This window comes from Oryza sativa, chromosome 10 (genome assembly GCF_034140825.1).
Source record: "Oryza sativa Japonica Group chromosome 10, ASM3414082v1".
NCBI classification, from domain to species: Eukaryota; Viridiplantae; Streptophyta; class Magnoliopsida; order Poales; family Poaceae; genus Oryza; species Oryza sativa.
Window position 1 is genome coordinate 19,278,644 of NC_089044.1, and position 23,226 is coordinate 19,301,869.

Sequence of the window (23,226 nt, forward strand, 5' to 3'; positions counted from 1 at the left end):
GTGAAATGGAAAGGAAATATTACCGTTGGGCTCGGCTCGGGTTGGCTACTTGGGGTTGGCTCCTCTCTCCGTTTTTTGAACCAACGTGGCTTCTCTCTCTCTCTCTCTCCATCGCTTCGTTTTTTGGATTTCGGCGGCGCGTCGTCTCGCTCTCCCGCCGCCGCCGCCGCCGCTTGCACGGCGAAATCAGCCGCCCGAGGCGCCGGATTCCTCTGGATCTGAGGGGCACAGGCGCTTCCGGAGCTCTACTCGCCGGTAAGCTCCCGAGATCTGACCCCTCCCGTTGTTTTTTTTTTTGTACGCCATTTTGGGTGACCCGTTTGCAGCCCAGTTCGTCGGTAGTCTGTTTTTCTTTTCGCTCTCAGTCCAGAGGGTTAGCTACTTAGATCCAAACCCAATGCTCTGAACTTCCAATCGTCTGGTGATTCGTCTAGTCAGGTTGTGTATGCCTGCCGCCGTGGAGAAATATTTAGGGTTTGGGGTAATAGGGAATTGTGAATTATTAGAATTTCAGTCGATGTGACAATTCTTACTCTAGTTTTTGAATTCAGTCGATGTTAAATTTTCTGGTCGGTTCTATATTTTATTTTATTTTTAACTAGTGATATTTTTCGACTAAGTTTCTCTGTAGATATTCTTCCTAGTTCGTTTTGAACTATTAGGGTATATCAGATTTTCATCTGCTACACTTTTTTTCTATTCTATTGGATGCAATACCCATGAGTTTCGTAGCCATAGAACATGCCGGCCATAATTCCCATTGATTTAGAAATTTCGGTGATATTATACATATTTAATTTTTTTATTAGTTATCCTGATTAGATGGCTATCCCGCCTTTATCACGTATGAGGCAAGAGAGTCTGCTAAAATGTGGGGCAGTATTTGCTGTTGTTGGATTATTTTGTGCTGTATTATGTATGATTGATCCAGCGAGCTTTATTTGAAGTATAATTTGCTGATACATTATCATCCCATAACTCTAGGGCTTGTAGCTAAAGATGACCGAGGGGAAAAATACTCAGCTTGACCTTGAGACAGAAGGTTCAAGTAGCCCTGCAGCAACACAGAAGATGAAAGTCAAAATGGAAGATTCTGAAAGCAAAATTGAATCCCCCACACTGGAGAAGTCTGAATCTAGAAGGAATGGGGTCGTTATCAGTTCACTTGCAAGAAATTTGCTTGCAGAGAGGTACAAGGACAGATTTGCTGCTCAGTTGTTGGGGGATGAGGATGAAGACGAAACTGATGATGAAGATGATAGCAGCAGTACTTCGCCAGATGGTAGTAGTCCATCTGTTTCAGAAAGTATTGATATCTCTGGCACATCTCCAAAGGATAGATCAAATGATCTTCTCGAGAAGTGAGTCATTTTATAGTTTTATCTTATTAATACATGCTGCCTAGGCCTAGTTATTCACCTTATTTTGTTGTTTAAAATGACAGGCACAATAATTTGCTAAATCTATTCAATCGAATGATGAGTTCTATAAGGTTGCTGCACCTACGGAAGAAGATGACTACATTTAAGAACATTGCCACCCAGGTGGAAATACTCACAAAGAGGTAATAAAATGGAGTCATCGACATGCAGAAGGTTAAGATTTATTTTAGTCTGATGAGGTTATTTCTTTTGCATCACAGGGAGTTCTTATATACACATTTAGCCCAAATGAAGCATTTATTTCCAGAAGCAATCCAGATAAAGAAAATACTTTTGCATGACGAGAAAAGCCTATGCATGTATGCTGACATGGAAATTACAATTCTAATGGATACCGTAGAAAGTAGTAGTCCTGATCAGTCCCTGTCCATGGCAATATGCGAGGCTTTTCACTCAAAGCTTTTGAGTTTTTTGGATGCTCATCATAAGGTACTAAACTTAATTCCACTTGGCAGTTTATGAAGCTTTTATTGTCACCTGGTACAAAACTTCCTATGATTTGCATTCTGAACTTCAACTGAAGTTCCTTTTCTAATCTCAATTAAATCCACCTCTACCTTTTCTTTTATTAATCATGGTTCTTGGACTATGATAGATATCTTGGCATTCTCATTGGAACTTCACTATTATTGTATGCAGGATATTGATATTCCTGAGGCCATGCTACCAGAGCCCTTCAATTCAAGGGATAAGCTGCATCTCAAGGCACCACTTGATGGACATTCTGCTGAGCCACTTCTACAGAGTTCTAACAGAAATGAACTTTTGAATGCTTCACACTTCCCATGTTCTTTTCAAAAGCTTATGTCCCAGAAAATTATTGCTGATGGAACAGATAGGACTAAGTTGCTTTCTGATCCGGCAGAACTCAGTATGCTGAGTGCTGATGATACAGAAGGGCCCAAGAGAAGCTCTAACAAGCAAGACCAGCATGCTTCGATTCCATTCAAGACTGATATTTCTTCTACTCCAAACCGCCATTTGATCTCCAGCTGTCAAGGGAGTACACCAAAGCAAGGGACTTTATTACATTCACCCCTGATGGCTGAAACACCAGCAATGCAGACACCAAGAAGGCCATTGCCCACTCAGATTGAGAAACTTGAAACCACTAGTGGACAAACTTCTGAAGCACGATCTGCCAGTTCAGCTCGCAGGTCACTAAAAATGTTTTCACCATCAAAAATTCAGGAATGCTCTTCTGATCATGATGGGGCCATCCTTACCCTGGAACATGAGGTTACAGCTGGCAAATGCCTTTTCCCAGATGAAACTCACAATTTTACTAACTCACTGGAGGTATGCGTTGTTATTTGTTTTCATATTTGTGTGCTCTGTTTAACGAATAATTGCATACCATGATATGAATTTCTAAACTGCAGTAAGCAATTGCATGACTAAATAGCAAATGTATTTGTGTAGATTCTCATTACTTTTAAAACCTCCGCATGCAATGAATTACCTGATGGTAGCTGTTATTGTTCCCTCTTTTCTTTCTTGTTTGAAGTTATATGCTTGACATATCCAATTTTGGATCAATTTTAATGTCCCTTGATTTCCTTTTAAAATTATTAGTCTTGTTATTATTGGTCAAAGTGACTGTTCAGACATCCTAAGGATATTGGCAGTGTAGTAATCTATCCCTGATATTCTTTTTCCTTCTGTCAAAGTAAGACCCAATAAGAATCATTTTGCTCTTAGATAAGCTTACAGATGAGCCATATGGAGACTAAATATAAGCTAATAGTATCCTCCCGATTTGCCTGTTATAACAGAAGGCTTTCTTTTCAGTTCTTTCTGATTCTCATTACTTGGTGAATATTCCATAGTGAATTCACTGCATTCTGACCAGATGAACTGTTCTTTGCAGGAAAACAATCCTGCCATTTGCTTTGCTGATGTAGACAAAACCAAAGAAGTCGACCCAGCAGAATCCCAGGAAAAGATAGCTTCTTTACAACTCACATTCGACATAGTCTGCGATATTTCTCGGTCTACCAAGAATTCACTTATTACAAAACAGGAACTTTTTCACAATATTCTTGCTAACAACTTGGAGATAGAAGAGACAGGTATAGCATGGATCTAACAATTCCAACCATTTTGTACTTATTGTCTCATGCTATACTGAATGATTTCCCTCCTTTTATGGACTATCACTTGACAGGGGAGATAGAAGAACAGCTGCATATTTTGGAGGACCTGTCTCCTGATTGGATATCTAAGAAGGTGATACCTGGTGGAGATATTCTTTACAGGTTAGTTTTACATGACTTGTATAGGGCATCTGCTAATATGTGTTTTGTGTTCATTTCTAAATACCATAGTATCTACAATCACTATACAATTCTTTTTAGTGGACATGTAATTTAGAGATATTTTACGGGTGTCATTAAGTATAAACGCCTTTGTTTCCCATGTTGCAGCATTAAAGAAATAGCAGATCAGAAATCAGTTCGTGCAAGACTCGTAGAAGTCATATGAGATACTACTGATGCTTTCAAGGCCGAAGAATCAACAATGTGATGTGACTACTGATGTTGTAGGACTTGATCAGCTGGATTGCTGAAATCCCAACTTACCATCATGAAATCCTCTGGATTGCTCCTTAATTTCTTCGTCTACTTCCAAACATTAGCAGAAACAAACGCAGATTACTCAACATGTTCTTTTACTGGCACTCGACATTTGAGTAATCCTCTGGATCTCTTTAGTGCTGACATGGTTTGGAATTCACACCACCATATAATAGGATTGAACCATGCTATCTGTGAGACTCTGAACAGCCTTGTTAGATTGCACGAGAGCACAAGTGCTGTGGTTGTTCCCACGAGAATGCGATGTTGCAAATTCGATCGGTTTGTGTATGAATACGATGTAATGTAGGTATGTAGCACATGCTCGTATGGTTCTCTGAGTGTACTATGTTAGTCATGAGCGAAGTGAGGGAATTCCTTCTGATTGGATCCCTTAGGAGAGAGACAGAAGGTATTATGAAATATAATCAGATCTTTGACGATCCAGTATTAGCTAGCAAGTGTATGGACTCAGACTTTGATGACTCCCTAGTGGCCAGGGAAGCGTTAGCTTCACCCTTTGAACATCTCATTTACTCTCTCTAGCTCTCGACTTTACGTATAGGAATTTCAGGTACATTGGTCGATGAAAGTGAACATCTATCTTATCTTACGCCACTTACTCTAGCTTGACTTTGTGGAAGACGCCCGATTGAATGATCTCCAGTGGGTTCTATTACCATGTGTTCCCGGAGCTGATTTCATTCCAGTAGTTTCTTTTTTGTCTTCAATCCCTTTCCTATTCCTCTCCACTTGGTGATGTGTGGTGATAATGGTGCACTAGTGATGCTGGTTGTATGATCCTAGTGGTCACTTGATAATGCTACTGTAATCCCAATTGCAGTACTGTATTTCCTAGAATTATTATGTAAGCATTCATCTATGCATTCATGGCATATAGACATCATTCAGCAAACCAAGTCAATTGACCTAGAACCCTTAAAAAGATTCTTCTATTATTATAAGTGTGGTGATCTTTCAAATCAATATATCGGTGTGATGGTGTCAACTGTTAACCCCAAATAAATTTTCTCAACCGCACTGCTCTCAAGTATAACTGTTGCACTTTCTACAAGGCACATTAACAATGAAATCATATAGTCATACAAGACAATAATCAATTTGCAGAAAGTTGCAGTCCCAAGGTCGTGTGGATATATACGAATGGATATGTACTTACGTTCCTTTCATGATTCTGGTAGCAAAGCTGGATTATATAAGCTTTGACGGGTTCATATTTTTCTGGATTACAAACTTTGACGGGTTCGTTTTTCGTGATTTGCTTCACACACGCTCTCTGACGAGAGCAACTCCTCGCCCATTCGATATGCGGGTATACGCTTCTGTTCTGGGCGAACTTAGAGCATCTCCAACAGTTAGCCATCTCATCTCACTCTTCAAGTTAAAAAATATCAAACATAGCAAGAAAATGTGATCCAACAGCCTCTCTATTTAGATGGCTAAGCCATCTCACTGGCCAAATGACCAGCTCGGATGGCCAAATCTAGCCAGTCAGTTTGGCTGGCCAAACACAGCATCAACGGCTAGAAGCTGCAATCTCTCATCTGCCTCTCCCCATCGACGCCGAGTTCCTCCTCCGGCCGCCCGCGAGCCGGCCGCCGCCTCCCCTCCAGCCGTCGTCGCCCTGGCCAGCCGCCGCCTCCTCTCCAGCCGCCGTCGCCCCTGCCGGCCGCCGCCTCCCCTTCGAGTGCCGTCGACGGCAAGAGAGGGAGGGCTCGACGGCGACGAGGGAGAGCAAGGGAGGCCGCCGAGGAGCAGCTCCACGCGCCAGTCGCCGTCGCCTCACTCGCCCGCCGCCGTTGCCATCCTCATCCCAAGCTCCGCCACCGCCCCCCATGCCGATGTCGCCTTCCCCATCGCGAGCTCCGCCGCCCCCCATGCCGATGTCGCCTTCCCCATCCTGAGCTCCGCCGCCGCCCCTCCCAAGCCGATGTCGCCGTCGCTTGCTGCTTTCCCGTGCTGCCTCCCACGCCATCAGCATCTGCGGTCGACGGGAAGGAAGGAAAGGGGAAAAGAAGAAAAGAAAAGAGAAGGAAGAGGAAGGAGAGAGAGAGAGAGGGGAAGAAGAGGAGTAGAGACTGTGATGTGTGTCTATTTGTTATTTTAGAGAGGATTAATAGAGAGTCTGTTGGAGTGAGTATCTAGTTTAACTAGGCAAATTAGATGAAGAGTTGGCTATATGGGTGTTTAGAGACTCCGATTTGAAGAAGCTGTTGGAAATGCTCTTATAATTCATCTTGTTCATCAGACTACTTCCACAATAGAGTAGATAATTTACGATAAATATAGTCTATTAAGATGTATTAAAAATTTTAGTGGAAAATTTATTATTAATTTAGAAACACCAATAGATATGAAATTTCATACGTAAGACGATTTGAATTTTTTAAAGTAAAACTTACAGTTTTATAGAAAAGAGATAGCAATATTTTTAATGTTTGATTTAATGAAAACTAACTTAGTATTATTGATGTTGGTAAATTTTTTTATAAATTTAATCAAAGTTAAACAAAATTTAATTAGAGAAAGAAACCAAGCATCTTAGGGTCTGTTTAGATCCATTTAAAATAGCAAATGACAAATGGCAAAAATTTTGGTATAGCAAAAGTATTAGTTGGTGTTTAGATGCATCCTAAACTTTTGCCATTCTAGCACTAAAGTGAGAGAGAGAAAGAGAGAGGGAGTGGTCCAAAGCACTTTTTGGCACAATTTGCTACTATAGACTAGCAAATGCCAAATGACAAATTGCCAAGTTTTACTACTAGTGTTTAGATCTAAAATAGCAAAAAGTGCTTCAAAATGGCAAAACTGGAGGATCTAAACAGGGCCTTATATCATTAAGCAGAGGGGGACTAGTAAAAATGTTGTAATTTTTTTAACCTCTGAACAACGTTAAAGAAAACGGAAAATCAGTTGTTTTACGGTTTGGAGGATTAGGCTGCTTGCTCGGTTGGGAACCATTCCCTTCGCATGAAAAATGGAGCGGTATATTAACACGTGATTAATTAAGTATTAGCTATTTTTCTTTTAAAAATAGATCAATATGATTTTTTAAGCAACTTTTGTATAGGAACTTTTTGTAAAAAAAAAAGCACCGTTTAGCAGTTTGAAAAACGTACGCGTGAAAAAGATGAATATGAGTTGAGAAAACGGGGAAAAGAACACAACCTTAGTCAGGAAAGCATCCAACATTAGGCTTGGGATTCTGCACAGCGCAGTCTCAAACCTTAGCTTTAGCAATGTTTTAAATAGCGGGGTAAGACATTTAGCAGTCAGTTTCAACCAGTTTTAGCGGATAAATTATACATGAGAAAGAGCTAGAATCCTTCTCAAACAACCGTAAGGGGAAGATATTCCTCTAGTCAATGGTCAACTGTACGCGCGCGTTCATCTCCTTATATCTTCAAGCTGTCAATGCTGCATCAACATCACACTAGCACAGCGCAAGAAAATGGCGGGTGCCATGACCATGAGTCGCCGCCGTCTCTCCCACGCGCTCCTCCTCGTGCTCGCGATCCTCCCCAACCTGGCCGCTCTCGCCGTCGCCGCCGGCGGCGGCAGCGGAGGCGGTGGCTTCTTCCCGCACCGGTCCCTCCTCCAGTCCTCCAGCTGCCAGCCGAGCGGCGCCATCACCGGAACGTCCGGCGACTGCAACGCGGACAACGGCTCCGAGTGCTGCCAGGACGGCGTCCAGTACATGACGTACGCCTGCTCGCCGCCCGTCGCCGCCGGCGGCACCGGCACCGCGGCCCTCCTCACGCTCAACAGCTTCGCCGACGGCGGGGACGGCGGCGGCGCGCCGTCCTGCACGGGGAGGTTCTACGACGACGGCCAGCTGGTGGTGGCGCTGTCCACGGGGTGGTTCGACGGGAGGAGCCGGTGCGAGAAGGACGTCGTCATCCGGGCGAGCGGCGGCGCGTCCGTGACGGCCATGGTCGTCGACGAGTGCGACTCCCAGCGCGGCTGCGACAGCGACCACAACTTCGAGCCGCCGTGCCGGAACAACATCGTCGACGGGTCGCCGGCGGTGTGGGACGCGCTGGGGCTCAACAAGGACGACGGCGAGGCCCAGATCACCTGGTCCGATGCTTGACGACGACGACGACACACGTAGTGACGTAGACGCCATGTAACACGGCCGTATAATTTCCCATTAATAAGCTTATATATATTCCCTAACAGTGATGTATCGTAATTTTTCTTTTGTAAAATTAAACACCTCTTGATATATCAAGTAATAAAGAGGGAATACTAAATTATACTAAGAGAATTGATACCTCTTGGTACATCTCAGATACTATAAAAATTTTTCTTAAATTTTATCATTCTTTGGTGACAGATGAAGCTCTAAAAGAAAATGAAGGATGGAGATGTTGTAACCGAACACAACACATACCACACCATATTTATATATTTATATTGTAACCTTAGAAAGTAAAAATAATTTGAGTCGTCTAGCTCTAACAGAATGTTGTCTATAACACTGAGTAAAACCAGCATCGCATCGCTGCTATAGGGCAATAGCAATGCGGCTTGTCTTATTGAGGAGCCCAAATATCCACGTAGGAAGAAAAGCAGTCGAAACTCCCCTCTCTACAGTGCACTCGTAGCTTTAGTGGGCCCATCACCTTTTCTTTTCAAGCTGGTCTCACCACTTTTTCTTCTCCTTCCCCGCTCTCTCTCTTCCTCTCCCTCAGCTCCCACGTGCATAGCAGCGACTCCCCCGCCCCCTCCTCTCCCACCCCCACCCCACTGACGGCGTGGATCTGGCGGCCGTGCTTCTTCCCACTCCTGCACCGCCGTCTCCCGCCGTCTCTCGCATCTCCCGCGGCGACAAGCTCGGCGCCATCGTCTCCGGTGGTGCACGGCGGTGACTCCCCCGCCCCATCCTCTCCCTCCCCACACCCATCTCGTCCCCAACCGGCGGCTCCCTCCCCCTCTCCCCTTCCCCCACCAACCCCCCTTCAAGTCCTCAACTCACTGGCGGTGTTGAACTCCGTCGCCTTCGACATTTCCCCAGTCCCCCTACCTCAGCGGCGAACTTCGCCGCCATTGGTTTCTCTACTCCTGTCACGAGATCCACCGCTGCCAGCACCTCTCCCATCCCAGAAACAACAAAAAGCTCACGGTGGCAGCCGTCCGGCGCCTCACCACACCGCTCGAGCCCAACACGAGGAAACCATCCATGCCCGGAACTGGCCTCAAGCTCGGCGGCCATGGATGGATCTAGCTATAGGAGGCGAGGGCCGGTGAGATTAGTTATCGGGGATGGCCAAGGTCGCTACCGATAGGGAGCTCGGCGTCGAGCTCGACAGCATCTTGTGGGGGGCGTCCGTGGCGACGGAGGCAGTTGACGGTCGAGGATGCTTGCGACGGTTGCATGGTCCTCGACGGCAGTGAGCAAGCCGAGTGGGGCTTCCCCAACCCCTCCGCCAGCTTTCCCTCCCCCTTCGGCGACAACCGCCGAAACAAGTTCCGTTTCCTCCATCTCTCTTCTCTCCTCCGTCCCCCTTCTCTCTCTCTCTCCCTTCGCAGGCGATGCGGGTGTGTGGGCCGGCCCTGACAAATATTGACGAGGAACCCATGGCTCAAGTATGCTCCGCGGTCCTCACTTTGTAACGAGAGATGTTTGATGTGGTGCGGAATCTCCTACGTAGAAGGGACCACCTATACATTTGTCGACAAATTTTCTCCTAAAAATTTGACTGATGTAATTACAGTACAATCGTAGTGTAATTACTGTAACTTGCATGTAGAGATGGCAACGGGGAATTCCCCGTCGGAGGTTACTCCACCATACCCGCCTCCGCGGTGGGGAATTTTCCCCATCACCATCACCGTGAAATGCAACGGGGCAACATCTTTCCCCATCACCGCCTCCGTGCGGGTAATTTATCCCCGTGGAGCCTCCATCCCCGCTATCAACTTACTCAACAGTCAACATGTATGCATTTCTCATATCAAACAATAAAAGATTAACACTCAAAATAGCAATTCCAGCCATCAATTTCAGCACATGAACAACAACTACAAGAACACAAGTTCACAGATTCAGATCACAAATTCGCAAATGCACATCATCAGTTCACAAATGCACATCATCAATTCATCACTTACAACAGCAGTGCAGCAACAAGCAGTGCAACAAAAGTGTGCCCAAGAATACAATATCCATCATATTCCCAGATTAAGCAACAACACAATAATACATGATCATTCATCATTCATCAGTCATCACTCATTAGTTATCACCACATTGCAGCAACAACACATGTTGTCCATGCATACGTAAAACCATAGTTCGGAGTAGGTCTTTTGTGCCAAATATCCAAAAGCATTGCCATGGTTTACAAGTTTATCATGACACATAACAGGGGTTACAAACATCCAAAATCATTGCAAGAACAGTGCATGTCCATACATTCATGTCTTCAAACAAGAGCAAGTCCCTAAATTAAAGAAGTAGCAAAAGATATTCAATTAGTCAAGTATTTTATAAGGATATAACAAATAATGGCAATAGGAGTTTGATTGCTAATTTCAAGTTGTTGAAAGAATACCTCAATCCGATCTTGGATATCTTGAAGGCAACTCCAAAAGCTTGCTGCTTCTTCATTATCAGCTACAAGATAACAATTATAACAATTATTTTGCATCCATTGCATTGTAAAATCTATGCTAAGCATGATGTATGAATAAAACATCATATGTACCTCGATACTTGTTTCGCAGCCAATCTTGTGAGCACATTAAGGCCTCCAAGAGTTCTGGAGTAAGCCGGCTACGATGCTCACTAAGAACCCTTCCACTTGTGCTAAATGCAGATTCAGATGCAACAGTGCTAACAGGAATAGCAAATATATCTCGTGCTACCTTCCTCAATGTAGGAAAGCTTGTCCCAGCCACTTTCCACCAATCAAGAATCTTAAAGTTTTCTGTATTAATTGAAACCAACTCATCCTCTAAGTACCTGTCTAGCTCTGATTTAACGCGTATTGCTGCTGGTCTCCTACTAGTAACACGTGCTGTGATTGAAGACAATAAATCAGAATTGACAAGTGGAGGAGCTGAAGATTCCGTGTTATCCTCATCATCTTCCACTTCATACTCCTTCATCAAATCATATAGAGTGTCTTTCACCTCAGCAACTTTCGTTGCACACTCTTCACTTGACTGACCAGTGATGGTTTCAATGAACCCAAGGAGGTAGTCAATCTTAAACCTAGGATCAAGAATGGTGGCCAACCCCATTGGCCCTTGAATATCTTTCCAGTACTTATCAAACTTTTGAATCATTTCAACTGACATTTCCTCTATAGTAGAATCACCACAAACAGCCCACTTCCTAATTTGCTCTTTAGCCTCACAGATTTTAAGTAGTTGAATATTGGAAGTCACATAATTTGTGCCAGAAAATACTGCAGTGATGTCATTAAACAACTTGAGCCTATCAACTACCTCACTAGCAAAAGCCCATTCTTCTTCACTAGGAGCACAATCAAATAGCTTCTCAACCCGTGTTGCACGGTCAAAAGCACGTGCACAAGGTAAAGCAATACTGAGCATCCTATAGGTAGAATTCCACCTAGTTTTGCAATCAAGGCCTAACTTGTTTTCCATCTTAACTTTCACATGCTTTGCAATTTCCTCAAACTTTTCTACTCTTTTAGGTGTGGCTGTCCAAAAGGCAACACTTTCACGAACCTTTGCAATTGAATCTTTTATCACATCTAAACCATCCCTCACAATCAAGTTAAGAATATGGGCAGCACAACGCATATGCAAAAGTTTCCCCTCTAGCATAAGCTTACGCTTGCCGATCTTTTTGATGAGTTCAGAAATCACCTTATCATTTGTGGTGCAGTTATCAAGAGTCAAAGTTGATATCTTCTCATCAAGATTCCATTCAACCAACGCTTCATAAAGATGTTCACAAATAACTTCAGCTGTGTGTGGAGCGGGCACATATATGAATCTACAAATGGAATATTGCAGCAAGATTAAAATGTTGAATTTAAGATGGTGACAAGAGGATAATCATTTGTGAATCATGTACCTCATGATAATGCTTCTAAGTGTCCATGAATCATCGATGAAATGGGCTGTGATAGCCATGTAGCCTCTTTTTTGATTATCAGAGGTCCACAAGTCAGTAGTAATACCCACTCTAGACTTAGCTCCAGCCATATATGCTAATGCCCTTTTCTTTTCTTCCTCATATGTATCCATAATGTCCTTCCTATATTCAAACATTAATCAATAAACTCACTAACTAATCAAATTTCAGAAATGCAAAACCAGCAAATAAATAATAGATGAACTGAAATTACCTAATAGTGTTCCGAGTCACCATCTTGAATAATGGCTGAAGTGCACTAACAAATCTTCGAAAGCCAATATGGTCAACAATAGATAAAGGATACTCATGTAATATTATCATGGCAGCAAGCTCTCTCCTAGCCACTGCTGGATCAAATGTGTATGTGTCCACAGAAACTTTCCCTCCCTCTACGGAATTGAACCTCAATGAAGATTGTGCAAGTGTCTTTGGCCCCATCTTGATCTTTCTCAATGTGCAAATTTTCAAATGGTCATGTAGATGTGAAGTCCCATTGCTGCTCTTCCCTCCAAGCCGCTTGTGGCAATGAAGGCATTCAGCCTTGACATCACCACAGACTTTGACTTTCTTGAAATCCTTCCAAACAACAGAAGTAAGCTTCCTCTTTGTGCCAAAATTCTCAGAATCATCTTCTGGCTCATCATCTTCAACTTGTATTGGCTCAGAATCATTAACAGACTCTGCTTGTGGTGGAAGTGACTGCGATTCTTGCTGGCTGCTACTCCCACAACCAGTACCAGCAGTTGAATTCGTGGTAAATCTGACAAATGACAAATAAATATAGATCAATATATCTTTCAGCCTATAGAATAATCTTGGCAAACTTGAAATGAAGAATCTCTACACATAAATCATACTGAAATCTGCTACAGCCTATAGAATAATAAATTTCTTATGATCTACACTACACAGAATCGGATTCCTTTAATTTCAAAAACTTAAGTTCATAACATATTTATAACTTAACAACATTCAATGTGCAACCATACAATATACATGTAAAGATATCTAATTTTCTACAGATACTCTAAATACAACATTCAATATCTAAGAAAATCAAGCAAGCTGCAAATTAATAAATTGCACATGCTAAATTGTTAGGAACTTAGGATTACGAAAGTGAAGCTACAATGTATAAAGGGTTAGCGTGAAATCGAACCCCATGGATTTGAATAAGCGCAGGCCGTTGGCGGAAGATGAAGCTTCTGGAGTTCTTGGAGCAGAAGGAGCTCCTGCCTTAGTCGAAGCAGAAGGTGCTCCTGCAATCGCAAGACGGCTTTTTGACCTAGTGGTGGTCCTTTTTATAGGTGGTTGCGGCGGCCGACAGCAGGCCTTTGCACCGGAGTTGGAGGAACCAGATCTGCCCACATGAACAATGGCAGATCCAGCAACAGGCACGACAGCGGGTGTGGCTGCAGCTGCAGCTGCAGCGCTTATAGCATGCGATGGCTGGTCCAACTCCGCATTGGCGTCCCTTATTGTGGATCGCCGAACGTGAGTTAGTGACTCAACGAGATAATGATGCAGCCATGGAAGAGGAATTTAGTGGAGGGGGAGGGGGATATGGTACTATAGGTAGGCGTCTAGGGAGGGGTACTGAGTTGGGAGTAGGACAGCTAGATGTGCTCACCTTGCATCATCGTCAGAGCTTAGCGGTGGTGAAGGCGAAGCCATGGCGGACTCGAGCGGCTGGTCGTCGTGTGGACTCGTCGTTTTCCCCTTTCTTGCCACCGAAGCCTTCACCTGCATCCACCATCAGCAAAACAAATAAGCCTACATGACGGATCAGATATTGACGGAGGGTGGAGGAGGAGGCCGACGTCCGGTGGCCGGTGCCGAGTCCACGGCGTCCTCGGACCTGGGAGGCTGGGAGTGAAGGGAACGGGACGGCGTGGCGTGGCGCTGGGACCTGGCGCGGCGGCCTGGCGCTGGAGCGGACGGCGACACGGCGGGCGTGGCGGCCCGGCGCTGGCGCGGACGCCGGCACGGCGGGCGCGGCGGCCCTGAGCGCACGGACGCCTGCACGCGCGGGCGCGGACGCCGACACGGCGGGCGCGGCGGCCCTGAGCGCACGGACGCCTGCACGCGCGGGCGCGGGCGCGAGATCGGGAGCCGGCGCCGCTCAGTCGCTGTGGCCGACGGACGGCGGCGTGGACTAGGGAATGGGGACGGAGGGGATAAGGATTGGAATGGTTAGGGTTACACAATTGCTTTATATACTCTATGCTTTGGGCCTGGTTTTTATGGGCCATATGGGTCAAATACACAGGATATTACTACACACATACTTTTATATCGGGCCTCCACAGAGGGCGGGGACGGGGGACGGGGAACCAAACCCGCCCCCGCCAGACCCGACGGAGAATACTTTCTCTCCATTTGATTCCCCATGGAGACACAATTAATACCATCACCATCACCTAATGGGAGAATTCTCCACGGGGGACCGGGGACCGGGGACCGGGTACCCATTGCCATCTCTACTTGCATGTAACTACAGTGTAACTTGTATGTAAGTTTCACGTAATTTTAAATTATTAGATCTATTATAAAGATTTGTTTTGGTGAGAAAGAAAAAAAATCACAGTACACACATATCTGAAAAAAAATTGTTCCCACAACCTTTATTTTACCAAAATAATATATTATGGAGAGATTTTTGAAAGTTACATACAAGTTATATTATAGTTACAGTGTAATTACATGCAAGTTACAGTGTAATTACATTACGGTTGTACTGTAATTACATCTGTCAAATTTTTAGGGGAAAATTTATCGACAAATATATAGCAAAATTGACGTAGAATTATATGGCTAAATGACACGTAAGTGCACTATGAAAGCCCCAAGGTAGGGTCATGAGCATGCAGGCCCACAAACGACTCAACCTTGGTGCACACGGAGTATAACTGAACGTAATTGCTATACATTTGTCGAAAGATTTTTTGGGTGTGGATTTGTCGTTTTTCCTGCCGTTGGATTAGCTTTTGCGATTCGTGCGGATGGATGGATAGTCTTGCTTGTGGTCAACGTGGGCCCCACCTTTTGTTTTTTTCTCAAATTTTGGATTCCGCGCCTGTCCTTACCTGCTTTTTCTCTCTCTCATTCTTTCCCCTCTTCTCGTTTCTTCTCGGTTTCTCTGGCGAGAGAGAGAACGAGAGAACTCGCCGACGATTTCGTTGTCGCGGTGAGATTTCTTCATTTTTCTTCGGTGAAATTGATCTCTCTTGCTTGTAGATTTAGGTGGAGGTGGAGGTCTCTCTCTCATTCTTTCCCCTCTTCTCGTTTTTTCTCAGTTTCTCCGGCGAGAGAGAGGGAGAGCTCGTCGACGATTTTGTCGTTGCGTTGAGATTTCTTCATTTTTCTCCGGTGAAATTGATCTCTCTTGCTTGTAGATTTAGGTGGAGGTGGAGGTTTCTTAAATCGTTGGCTTGTGTGTGTAATTTTTTTGGTTTTTGGTTCATAGGTTGCTCTTTTGCTGTTGATTTTTCTGTTGTTTCTGAAGTGTTCGAACTAGATCTCTTACATTTTGTTTGTTCTCGTTTGGGATTTTTGGTGTATGGATGTGTTTGTTGATCCGATTCGGTGTAGTTGTTCTCTCGTCAAGCATGAGCTCTTTTTGAAACCTATTTTGATTGAGTTTTCTCTTGGTGGTCTTCGAATCTGTTAGGAAGTTAGGTATTATGTGATGTTCGTGAACTAGATCTGTGTGAAGTAGATCTCGGTAGTTTTCTCTCGTTAGATTAGCAAGTTAGTGTATATATGTGAGCTATTTGAACAAAATTTGGTGTGCTTGTGTTTTATTATGCTTTAGATCTGGGGATGTTTGTGAGGTGTTCGAATTAGTTGCAGTTGTGTACTGTTCAGGGTAGTATTTTGATGGCTGGCGCGCATGTGTTCTATTATGCTTTAGATCTTGGGATGTTTGTGAGGTGTTCGAATTAGTTGTAGTTGTGTACTTTTCAGGGTAGTATTGATGGCTTGTGAGGTAGAATTGATAACTTGACAGCTAGTTAGTTTCTAAAATTTTGTGATGTCTGAACTTAGTTTGTTGTATTTTTGTTTTTGTTATTATTATTACTGTAATTATTTTTGAATTTTGTATATTGTAGTAGATTAAACTTTTTACAGATTTTTAGTTGTAAGCATGATTCTACTTTCCATGTCCCTTGGATAGTTGTAAGCATTTCCTAATTTTTTACTTCCAAGTTATTCTTGTGTAATTGACAGCTACTAGTGCTTCAAAATCTACTGATTGTTGTTTGTCAGTTTTTTTTTAATTCCTATCAACTGTACCCTGTTTTCTTCATCTTCATTAACTTGCTGTGCCTGTTGATTCCATTCAGCTTGTTGTTATGTTATTTTTCTGCCACCTTCTCCTTGGTATAGCTTGTGTGCAGCTGCTATACTTCTTTAGTGAAATCTTCTGCTTGTTCTTTTGTTTCCATCAGCTGTGTCATGTTGTTGGAGTCTTGTTTCCTTGTGCACTCTCCATGATAAAGCATCTTTAGCTGTGCACTCCTATTTTTTTTTGTTTTTCTTCTAATTATAGTTGTAAAGCCAAGTTCATGGTCTGCATGATTTGCCTTTTTCATTGTTGTTTGTCTTATTAAGAAAGTGATTTAGATATTTGTTTTATATTTTTTGTTTAGATGGCTCCTGCTGCTAAGAGAAATTTGGGTAAAGCACCTATTGTAGATGATTCTGATGAATCTGATTGTGTAAGTTATAGTCTTTTATTAATGTTTTTTTTATGAAATACTATGTTATATGAATTTAGTTTGTAGTTTACTAATATCTATTTCGAAATATATGAATTATAGGATGGAGAGCTTTCTCGTCGTGAACTTGATGATATTATATATGAAATTTTTAGAAAGGAGGTAGTATTACTTTCTTGACTGTATTTATAATTTGTTATTGTTTTTTATTTTTTTAATGTATATTTTTTCTATTTTTATTATAGGTTGTTAAAGATGTTAAGAAAGAAATATTGAATCGAAAATCTTGTTCTCATGCTTTTCGTTATGCGAAGGTATGTTGTTATTTACTAAGTTCTTTTACTGTTATTTTTATATTTGTAAGTACATTCCTGAATTTTATAGGCAGTAATTTATTTTTCTGATTTAGGTGAACTACACATTTGATTTTAATTTTTATATTGCTTGTTGTTATGTAAGTTACCCATTTCTTTTCCTACATATGTTCTATTTTATTGTACTTTAGATATTTTTTCTGTTTACTTGTCTCAGATTGTCTTAAGATCTTGCATTTGTTTAGAAATTGTTCTTTACTTAGAGTTTAAGCAGTATTGTTCTTCTACTTTACTTAGTGTTTATTTTTTTCTACTGTTTTCTTTCAATTTTGTTTTCTGATGATTCTCTATTTAGTAGTTGTTTGTTTACTTGTCTAAGAGCACCAATAGTGAAGAAACTCTTCTCACCATCATATGCGAAATTTTTTTTTGCCTGATCACTTGAATTAGTTTGCTCACTTGAAAAGAGCTTTTTCATTATTGTTGCTCTTCCACAACATGAACATTGGTACCTGTTTTATGTTCGCTGCGTATTGCAAATGGTTTGCCAATACACATAATAGGTATATATCTTACATTTTGTTGTGCTTTACATATTTGTTCTGTTTACTTTTGTATTATATATCTATTTTTTATTTATTTTGCAATTTTTTTGTTATTTAATAAGGATAATAAGCTAAAGGAGGCTGCAAAGATTGATTCATCATTTACAAGGTTTTCCACCAAGTATTTCTGTCGAGTTATATCTGCACTTTCTCCACATCAGAAAACTATTATTCAGGGTGCTGGTTTTCAGAATTTGCTTGAGTTCAACAGCAATTATGTTCCAAATAAATTTGCTACTTGGATTGCAAAACATGTGGATTTTAAGACCTCACAAATAATTTTAAGAGACAAAGTAATTTCAGTTACAAAGCAGACTGTTTGTGACATTTTTGGTTTACCTTCTGGTGGCTTGGAGTTTGGAAAGGATTTTGAAGCTGGAAAGGAATACATTCTTTCGATGTATGGGCTTAGTTGTTTGCCTTCAGTGAGGTTCTTTGGAGACCAGTTCATTAAAAAGGAACCTTTGACAAATGAGAAAGTGATTACTTCATTTCTTATTGTTGCTTTGGCTTGTTTTCTTTGCCCGAATTCTTCTATATTGCCAAGCACCAAGTACCTCACCATTTTTCAAGATGTTAATAATCTGAGGAATTATGATTGGTCCAAATTCATATATGATTGGTCAATGAACTACATGAAGAAGTTTGTGAAGACTAACAGCTTGGGAGGATGTTTGTACATGTGGGCTGTAAGTATTTGACATATTTGTTATTTTTAATTTTTTTCTCTTTTCAGTATTAACTTATTATTAATTTGTTCTTTTTATATTTTTTTGGTAGGTGGTGTACCTTGACAATGTTGAATTTGGTGATAACAATGTTTCAAATGAAATTCCACGTATTTGTGTTTGGAAAAGTGACATGATCCATGCTTATTCTGAGTTTGATAAAATTGATGATGACACTTTTGGTCTTAGGCCTCTAAGGGATTTTAAATCTACTTGCTATTTCCAGGTTAATACTATTTTTAAAAATAAAAATGAATTTCTTTATTATTTTTCCTTATAATGCATATTGTATTAATGTTCTTTTTTTTCATTGTAGCCTCAACCTTGTGATGAAAGAAGGATTTCTTTTCAGCAGAAACTTGACTGTGCTCTTCAGAATATGTTGCCAGTTTACATGAAAGAGAAAATATGTTCTATGTTTGATAGTCATTGCACTTCACTTCATACTATTGATGATTCATCTTGTGGAGATCTTTTGATTTCTGTTCTTGCTATGATTGGTGAAGCTAGCTGTAATGAATCAGATCAAAATGTTGTAATTGAGGAAAATGTAATTGAGAATGTTGGCACTTCTAAAGCTGATGATGACATTGGTATTTCTTCTGCTGGTATTAGTGCTCGTAAGTCATATTTTTATAATACTTTTGGTGTTTTGAGTTTTTCCTCTTGCTGTTTCTATTTTTTTATTTTGTATTCAGTTTATTTTGTTAATGCGTTCGTTTTATATGCAGAAGTTCATGTGCCTAATGATAATGTGTTACCTCATTCTCCTATTCATAATGCTTTTCATGTAAGTTTTTTTTGTCATATATTGCATAATTTATTTGCAAGTTTTATTTATATTATTTGTTTTTTGAGTTCTTGAATTGAAAATTTTATAGGGAAATGAAGATGCTTTTGTTTCTAAATCTGCTGTTGAACTTAATGATTCAAGACAATGTGATGATGGTAATTTTGTACCAAATTTGTTATGTTAAATTATACTGTTAATTGTTTTAATCATGCATTAATATTTTTTTAATTTCTTCCTGTTAGATCTGAATTTTGTTACCCCTCAAGTTGGTAATGCTAATCATTCCAAACAGTCTGTTGATGATCTTTTGGATGGTCAGTTACCTTAAGCTTTTTTTCTTTTCGGTTACTGATTTTTTTACTTGTGAAAAGTTTTTTCAAATTTATCTGTTTCAACTTATTCACTTCGGAATGTTTTCTCAAATTTAGCTTTCTATAAATTTTTGTAGGTTCTGGAATTGCTGCTGCAGCTGCTGCTATTCATCGTGTTGCAAAAAAATTTAGATCAAGATTTAATGATTATGGGAATGTGGAAAATATCTTTAATCAGTCAAGGCCCTTATTTAGTTTGCTAGATTCTGAAGATGATGTTAGTGATTATGAACATGTTTTCTCAGTTCAGAATGAAGATGAAGGCTCTGAAAATGTTTCCCCTTCTTCAACCCAAGTAAGAATTTTTATGTTCTTTTTTTGCATTGTACTGTTTTGTGAAGCAAGTTTTATATAAACATATATGTTTTCAGGCAGCATTTGTATTTTCATTGGATATTTTTACATTATTTAATCTTTCTTCTCTGTTATATTTGAAATTGCAGCCTTTTATTTCTTTTCAATCACTCCCTGAAACTCCAGACAATGATACTTGCAACACTGTCATTAATGAAAACCCTGGAACTAGTGCAGCACATAATTCTCAGAATTCGAACAAGAGGCTTTTTAAAGATGTTACAGTAAGTTATACTTTTTTTTAATGTTCTTACTTATGTTTCTCGTAACTTCAAAATTTTCTTTATTATGTTTTTTGATCTGATTTTTTTTTCAATTTTTCATTTCTTTCACAGAATTCTCCTGATGTTGTTTGTTTGGGTGAAAATAAAATTTGTGATTCATCAAAAAGAATGTGTGTTAAAGCTGAACAGTTATATAATTCAACAAATCAACTGAACAAGTACATTCGTGGAATGAGTTCTTCTGGCGGAAAGCTTCCTATACATGGTCCAAGAAGGGTTTTAGTTCCTGCTAGGCATGCTTCTGATCCTTTTGTCTTTTCTCCAAGGCGTCGTTTTACAGTTTCTGATCAAGAGAATAGATATTATATTGCAATTTGTCGTCTTTCAGATAGTTCAAAGTGGCAGAGGTACTAAATGGCTAATCTTTTAACTGTTTATTTTTATTTGATTTGATTTTAGCTTTTTATGCTTTATATTTTATTTTTGTAGTTACTATGCAGTTGATATTGACAATGTCAAAGCAAAGTTCTACAGTTTTGGTCATTCCCTCAAGAAGAATTGTATTGTGTCACCTTATGTCATTTCAGTCTTCTGCCGTGTTTTGTTTCAAGATAGTCATCCATCAAAGTCTAAAAGAAACTACTTTTTTCTATCAATTGGTGTAAGTATATATTTTTATATCTTCAGTTTTATTTTTTTTGCCAAAATATTATGCATATGTTGATTAGCTGTATTGCATTTGATAGGCTGAATTGATTAATGATATAAGTGATAAAGGACTGGAAAAGGTTAAGAAGTCATTCGAAGGAGCTACCAATGCTAGAAAATTGCATCTTTGTGACATGGTATTTTGTTAGTAGTATTTTTTTTCCTCTTATTATTTCAACCATCTTTTTTTTACTTATATGTACTTTTGTCATATGTATTTTTGCAGTTATATTTTCCTATTCTACATCTTCAGCATTGGTTTCTATTCATTGTGGATTTAAAGGATAGAATGCTTGTCATACTAGATTGTGTATATCATGAAGGAGATGATTTCTATGAACCTATTATGACTCAATTGGTAAGTTGCACTTTTATGATTTTAGTTTTATTATTTTGATTTGCATTTTTTTATTTTATATTTAATTGTTATTTTGATCTGTTTTATTTTCAGATAAATAATCTCCAGACTTTTTGGGACAAATTTGAATGCTCTCCAATGAATTTTAGCAATTTCAAATTGAAGTTTCCATCTGTTCTAGCCCATATTTCTAGGTTAGCTTATTTTATTTTCTCTGATTTGTTTGTAGTTTTTTGTTCTGTTTTGATGTTAGCTTATTTTTTTCTTTTTTGTTTCATAGTGCGGATTCTGGGATTTTTGTTATGAAAAGCATGGAATTGTGGTCTCCAAGAGTTATTCTGCAAAATGAATTCTCAAATGACAATATCAGTAACATTCGAGTTCAGTATGCAAATAGAATTTTCTTCCATCCTAGCAACAAGCTTTTAAGTACTGAAGTTGAAGATGTAGTTCTCAATTGGTTTGACCCTGTAAGTTAAAGTTTTCTATCTTCTATATATTTTTTTCATTTTAATTAATAATTTTCTTTGTAGGCTAAGTTTCCACGTGTTGATACTCCTGGTGCTGCTTGATAATTGTTTCAGTCTAAAAGCTATTTGGTTTGACCTTGTAAGTTAAGTTTTAATACCTGTTCTATATTTTATTTACTTTGTTTTGTTTTGACTTTTTTAAAAAAATTTCCTTTGTAGGTAAAGTTTCTTCACGTTGATCGTACTGCTGCTGCTTTGACCAGTGTTTCAGTATACATTTCACAGTTTTTCTTGAAATGAGTTGTGTGACAAAAATTTGTATGACGAGGATATTTGTTCTACTGGCAGTACATTAGATACATATAATGTAGCACTCTAGCAGTATATTACATACTTGTAATGTAGTATGAGAAAAACAATTATACAACATTTGTAGTGTTTACAGTCTGAATGCTATTACATAGAAGAAAGATCTCTTTTTTTTTTCTTCCATTACTGATGGTATTCAATTTGTCCTTTCATTTCCAATGTCTTTGGTCAGCTTGTCTTTGCATGCAACTTCTCTTTAGGAGTTTCCTCTTGAGTATTGTTTTTCTTTCCTGCAAAAAAGAAGTATGCATTAGGTTTTCATTATATATAGTTTCATTTTTGTATATGTATTATAATTGATTTGTTTATTACTTCTTTTTGTAGTTTTTGATGTTTTCATCTCTTCTTGCTTGTTCCCTATATTGGTTATCTCACTTGTTCCTGCAAAAAAAACTTGTTATTTCTACAATTTATAGTTATATGTGGATTCTTGATCTTGCTACACTTACTTGTTTCTGTTGTGTGTTGCTCATCTTTACTTTTCCTTTTTGAAGTTTCTATCATCTTCTCCACTATTCTTCTATATCTTTTTGGTTTTCTTCCTTTAGTATTGGCCAAATCTGGGTCTTCTATTTCCACTTCTTCTATTATCTCTTCTTCTGCATGCTGCACAGTATCATTTTGTACTGTGTTGCTTTCATCTTGTGACAGGTGTGTTTCGGCCTCCTGTTCAATCATCAATTGCACATTCATTTCTAATTTCTCAAGTTCCTCCATCATGAACTGATATGTTCTTTTTCTTTTTGATGCTTTTGATGCTATGTCAGCACCTTTCCTTGATAGAACATTAAACATCAGAACAGAGTTGTCTGTTGCATCTGTATGTATGCTGCCTTTCACTTTCTCCTTCTTTTCTTTTTTTCTCCATCTATCAATAATGTATTTTTCTGGAATTTTTCTCACATTGAGTTCCAACATCACTTTCAGGATATGTGAACATAGCATTCCATCCTTAGAGAACTTCCCACAAATGCAACCGAAGTTTTCATTTGGTAAGTCAATGATCACTATATGTTTCCTTTGTCTATATTCTTGCTGGATGCTATTAGGTGA

At 39.9% G+C, this 23,226-nt stretch overlaps 3 protein-coding genes and 1 long non-coding RNA gene across 4 annotated transcripts; 3 read left to right on the forward strand and 1 right to left on the reverse strand.

Annotated features, from left to right (window-relative positions):
* Nucleotides 1–77: 77 nt before the first annotated feature.
* LOC4348970 (CDT1-like protein b) lies at nucleotides 78–4,503 on the forward strand. Its single transcript, XM_015759049.3, has 8 exons — nucleotides 78–255; nucleotides 985–1,361; nucleotides 1,445–1,564; nucleotides 1,643–1,871; nucleotides 2,082–2,741; nucleotides 3,313–3,514; nucleotides 3,610–3,700; nucleotides 3,869–4,503. Exons 2-8 carry the CDS (start codon nucleotides 1,000–1,002, stop codon nucleotides 3,924–3,926), a joined length of 1,722 nt encoding a protein of 573 aa, XP_015614535.1. The 5' UTR covers nucleotides 78–255; nucleotides 985–999; the 3' UTR covers nucleotides 3,927–4,503.
* Nucleotides 4,504–7,469: 2,966 nt separating this feature from the next.
* On the forward strand, nucleotides 7,470–8,307 carry LOC4348971 (ripening-related protein 3-like). The gene has a single exon (NM_001423071.1). It carries the CDS (start codon nucleotides 7,491–7,493, stop codon nucleotides 8,130–8,132), a length of 642 nt encoding a protein of 213 aa, NP_001410000.1. The 5' UTR covers nucleotides 7,470–7,490; the 3' UTR covers nucleotides 8,133–8,307.
* A 2,023-nt stretch (nucleotides 8,308–10,330) lies between these two features.
* On the reverse strand, nucleotides 10,331–10,869 carry LOC112936562 (uncharacterized). The gene is made up of 3 exons (XR_010736836.1): nucleotides 10,753–10,869; nucleotides 10,600–10,661; nucleotides 10,331–10,488 (listed from the first exon to the last, which is right to left on the reverse strand). It is a non-coding gene; the product is annotated as an uncharacterized lncRNA (long non-coding RNA).
* Nucleotides 10,870–16,810: 5,941 nt separating this feature from the next.
* On the forward strand, nucleotides 16,811–21,813 carry LOC136353565 (uncharacterized). Its single transcript, XM_066304572.1, has 17 exons — nucleotides 16,811–16,879; nucleotides 16,982–17,041; nucleotides 17,125–17,193; nucleotides 17,960–18,487; nucleotides 18,579–18,752; nucleotides 18,843–19,146; nucleotides 19,258–19,316; nucleotides 19,408–19,474; nucleotides 19,562–19,633; nucleotides 19,768–19,985; nucleotides 20,134–20,268; nucleotides 20,380–20,675; nucleotides 20,758–20,929; nucleotides 21,015–21,113; nucleotides 21,203–21,334; nucleotides 21,428–21,528; nucleotides 21,615–21,813. The coding sequence occupies exons 1-17, from the start codon at nucleotides 16,811–16,813 to the stop codon at nucleotides 21,811–21,813; spliced, it is 2,754 nt and encodes a 917-aa protein (XP_066160669.1).
* The last annotated feature ends 1,413 nt before the right edge of the window (nucleotides 21,814–23,226 follow it).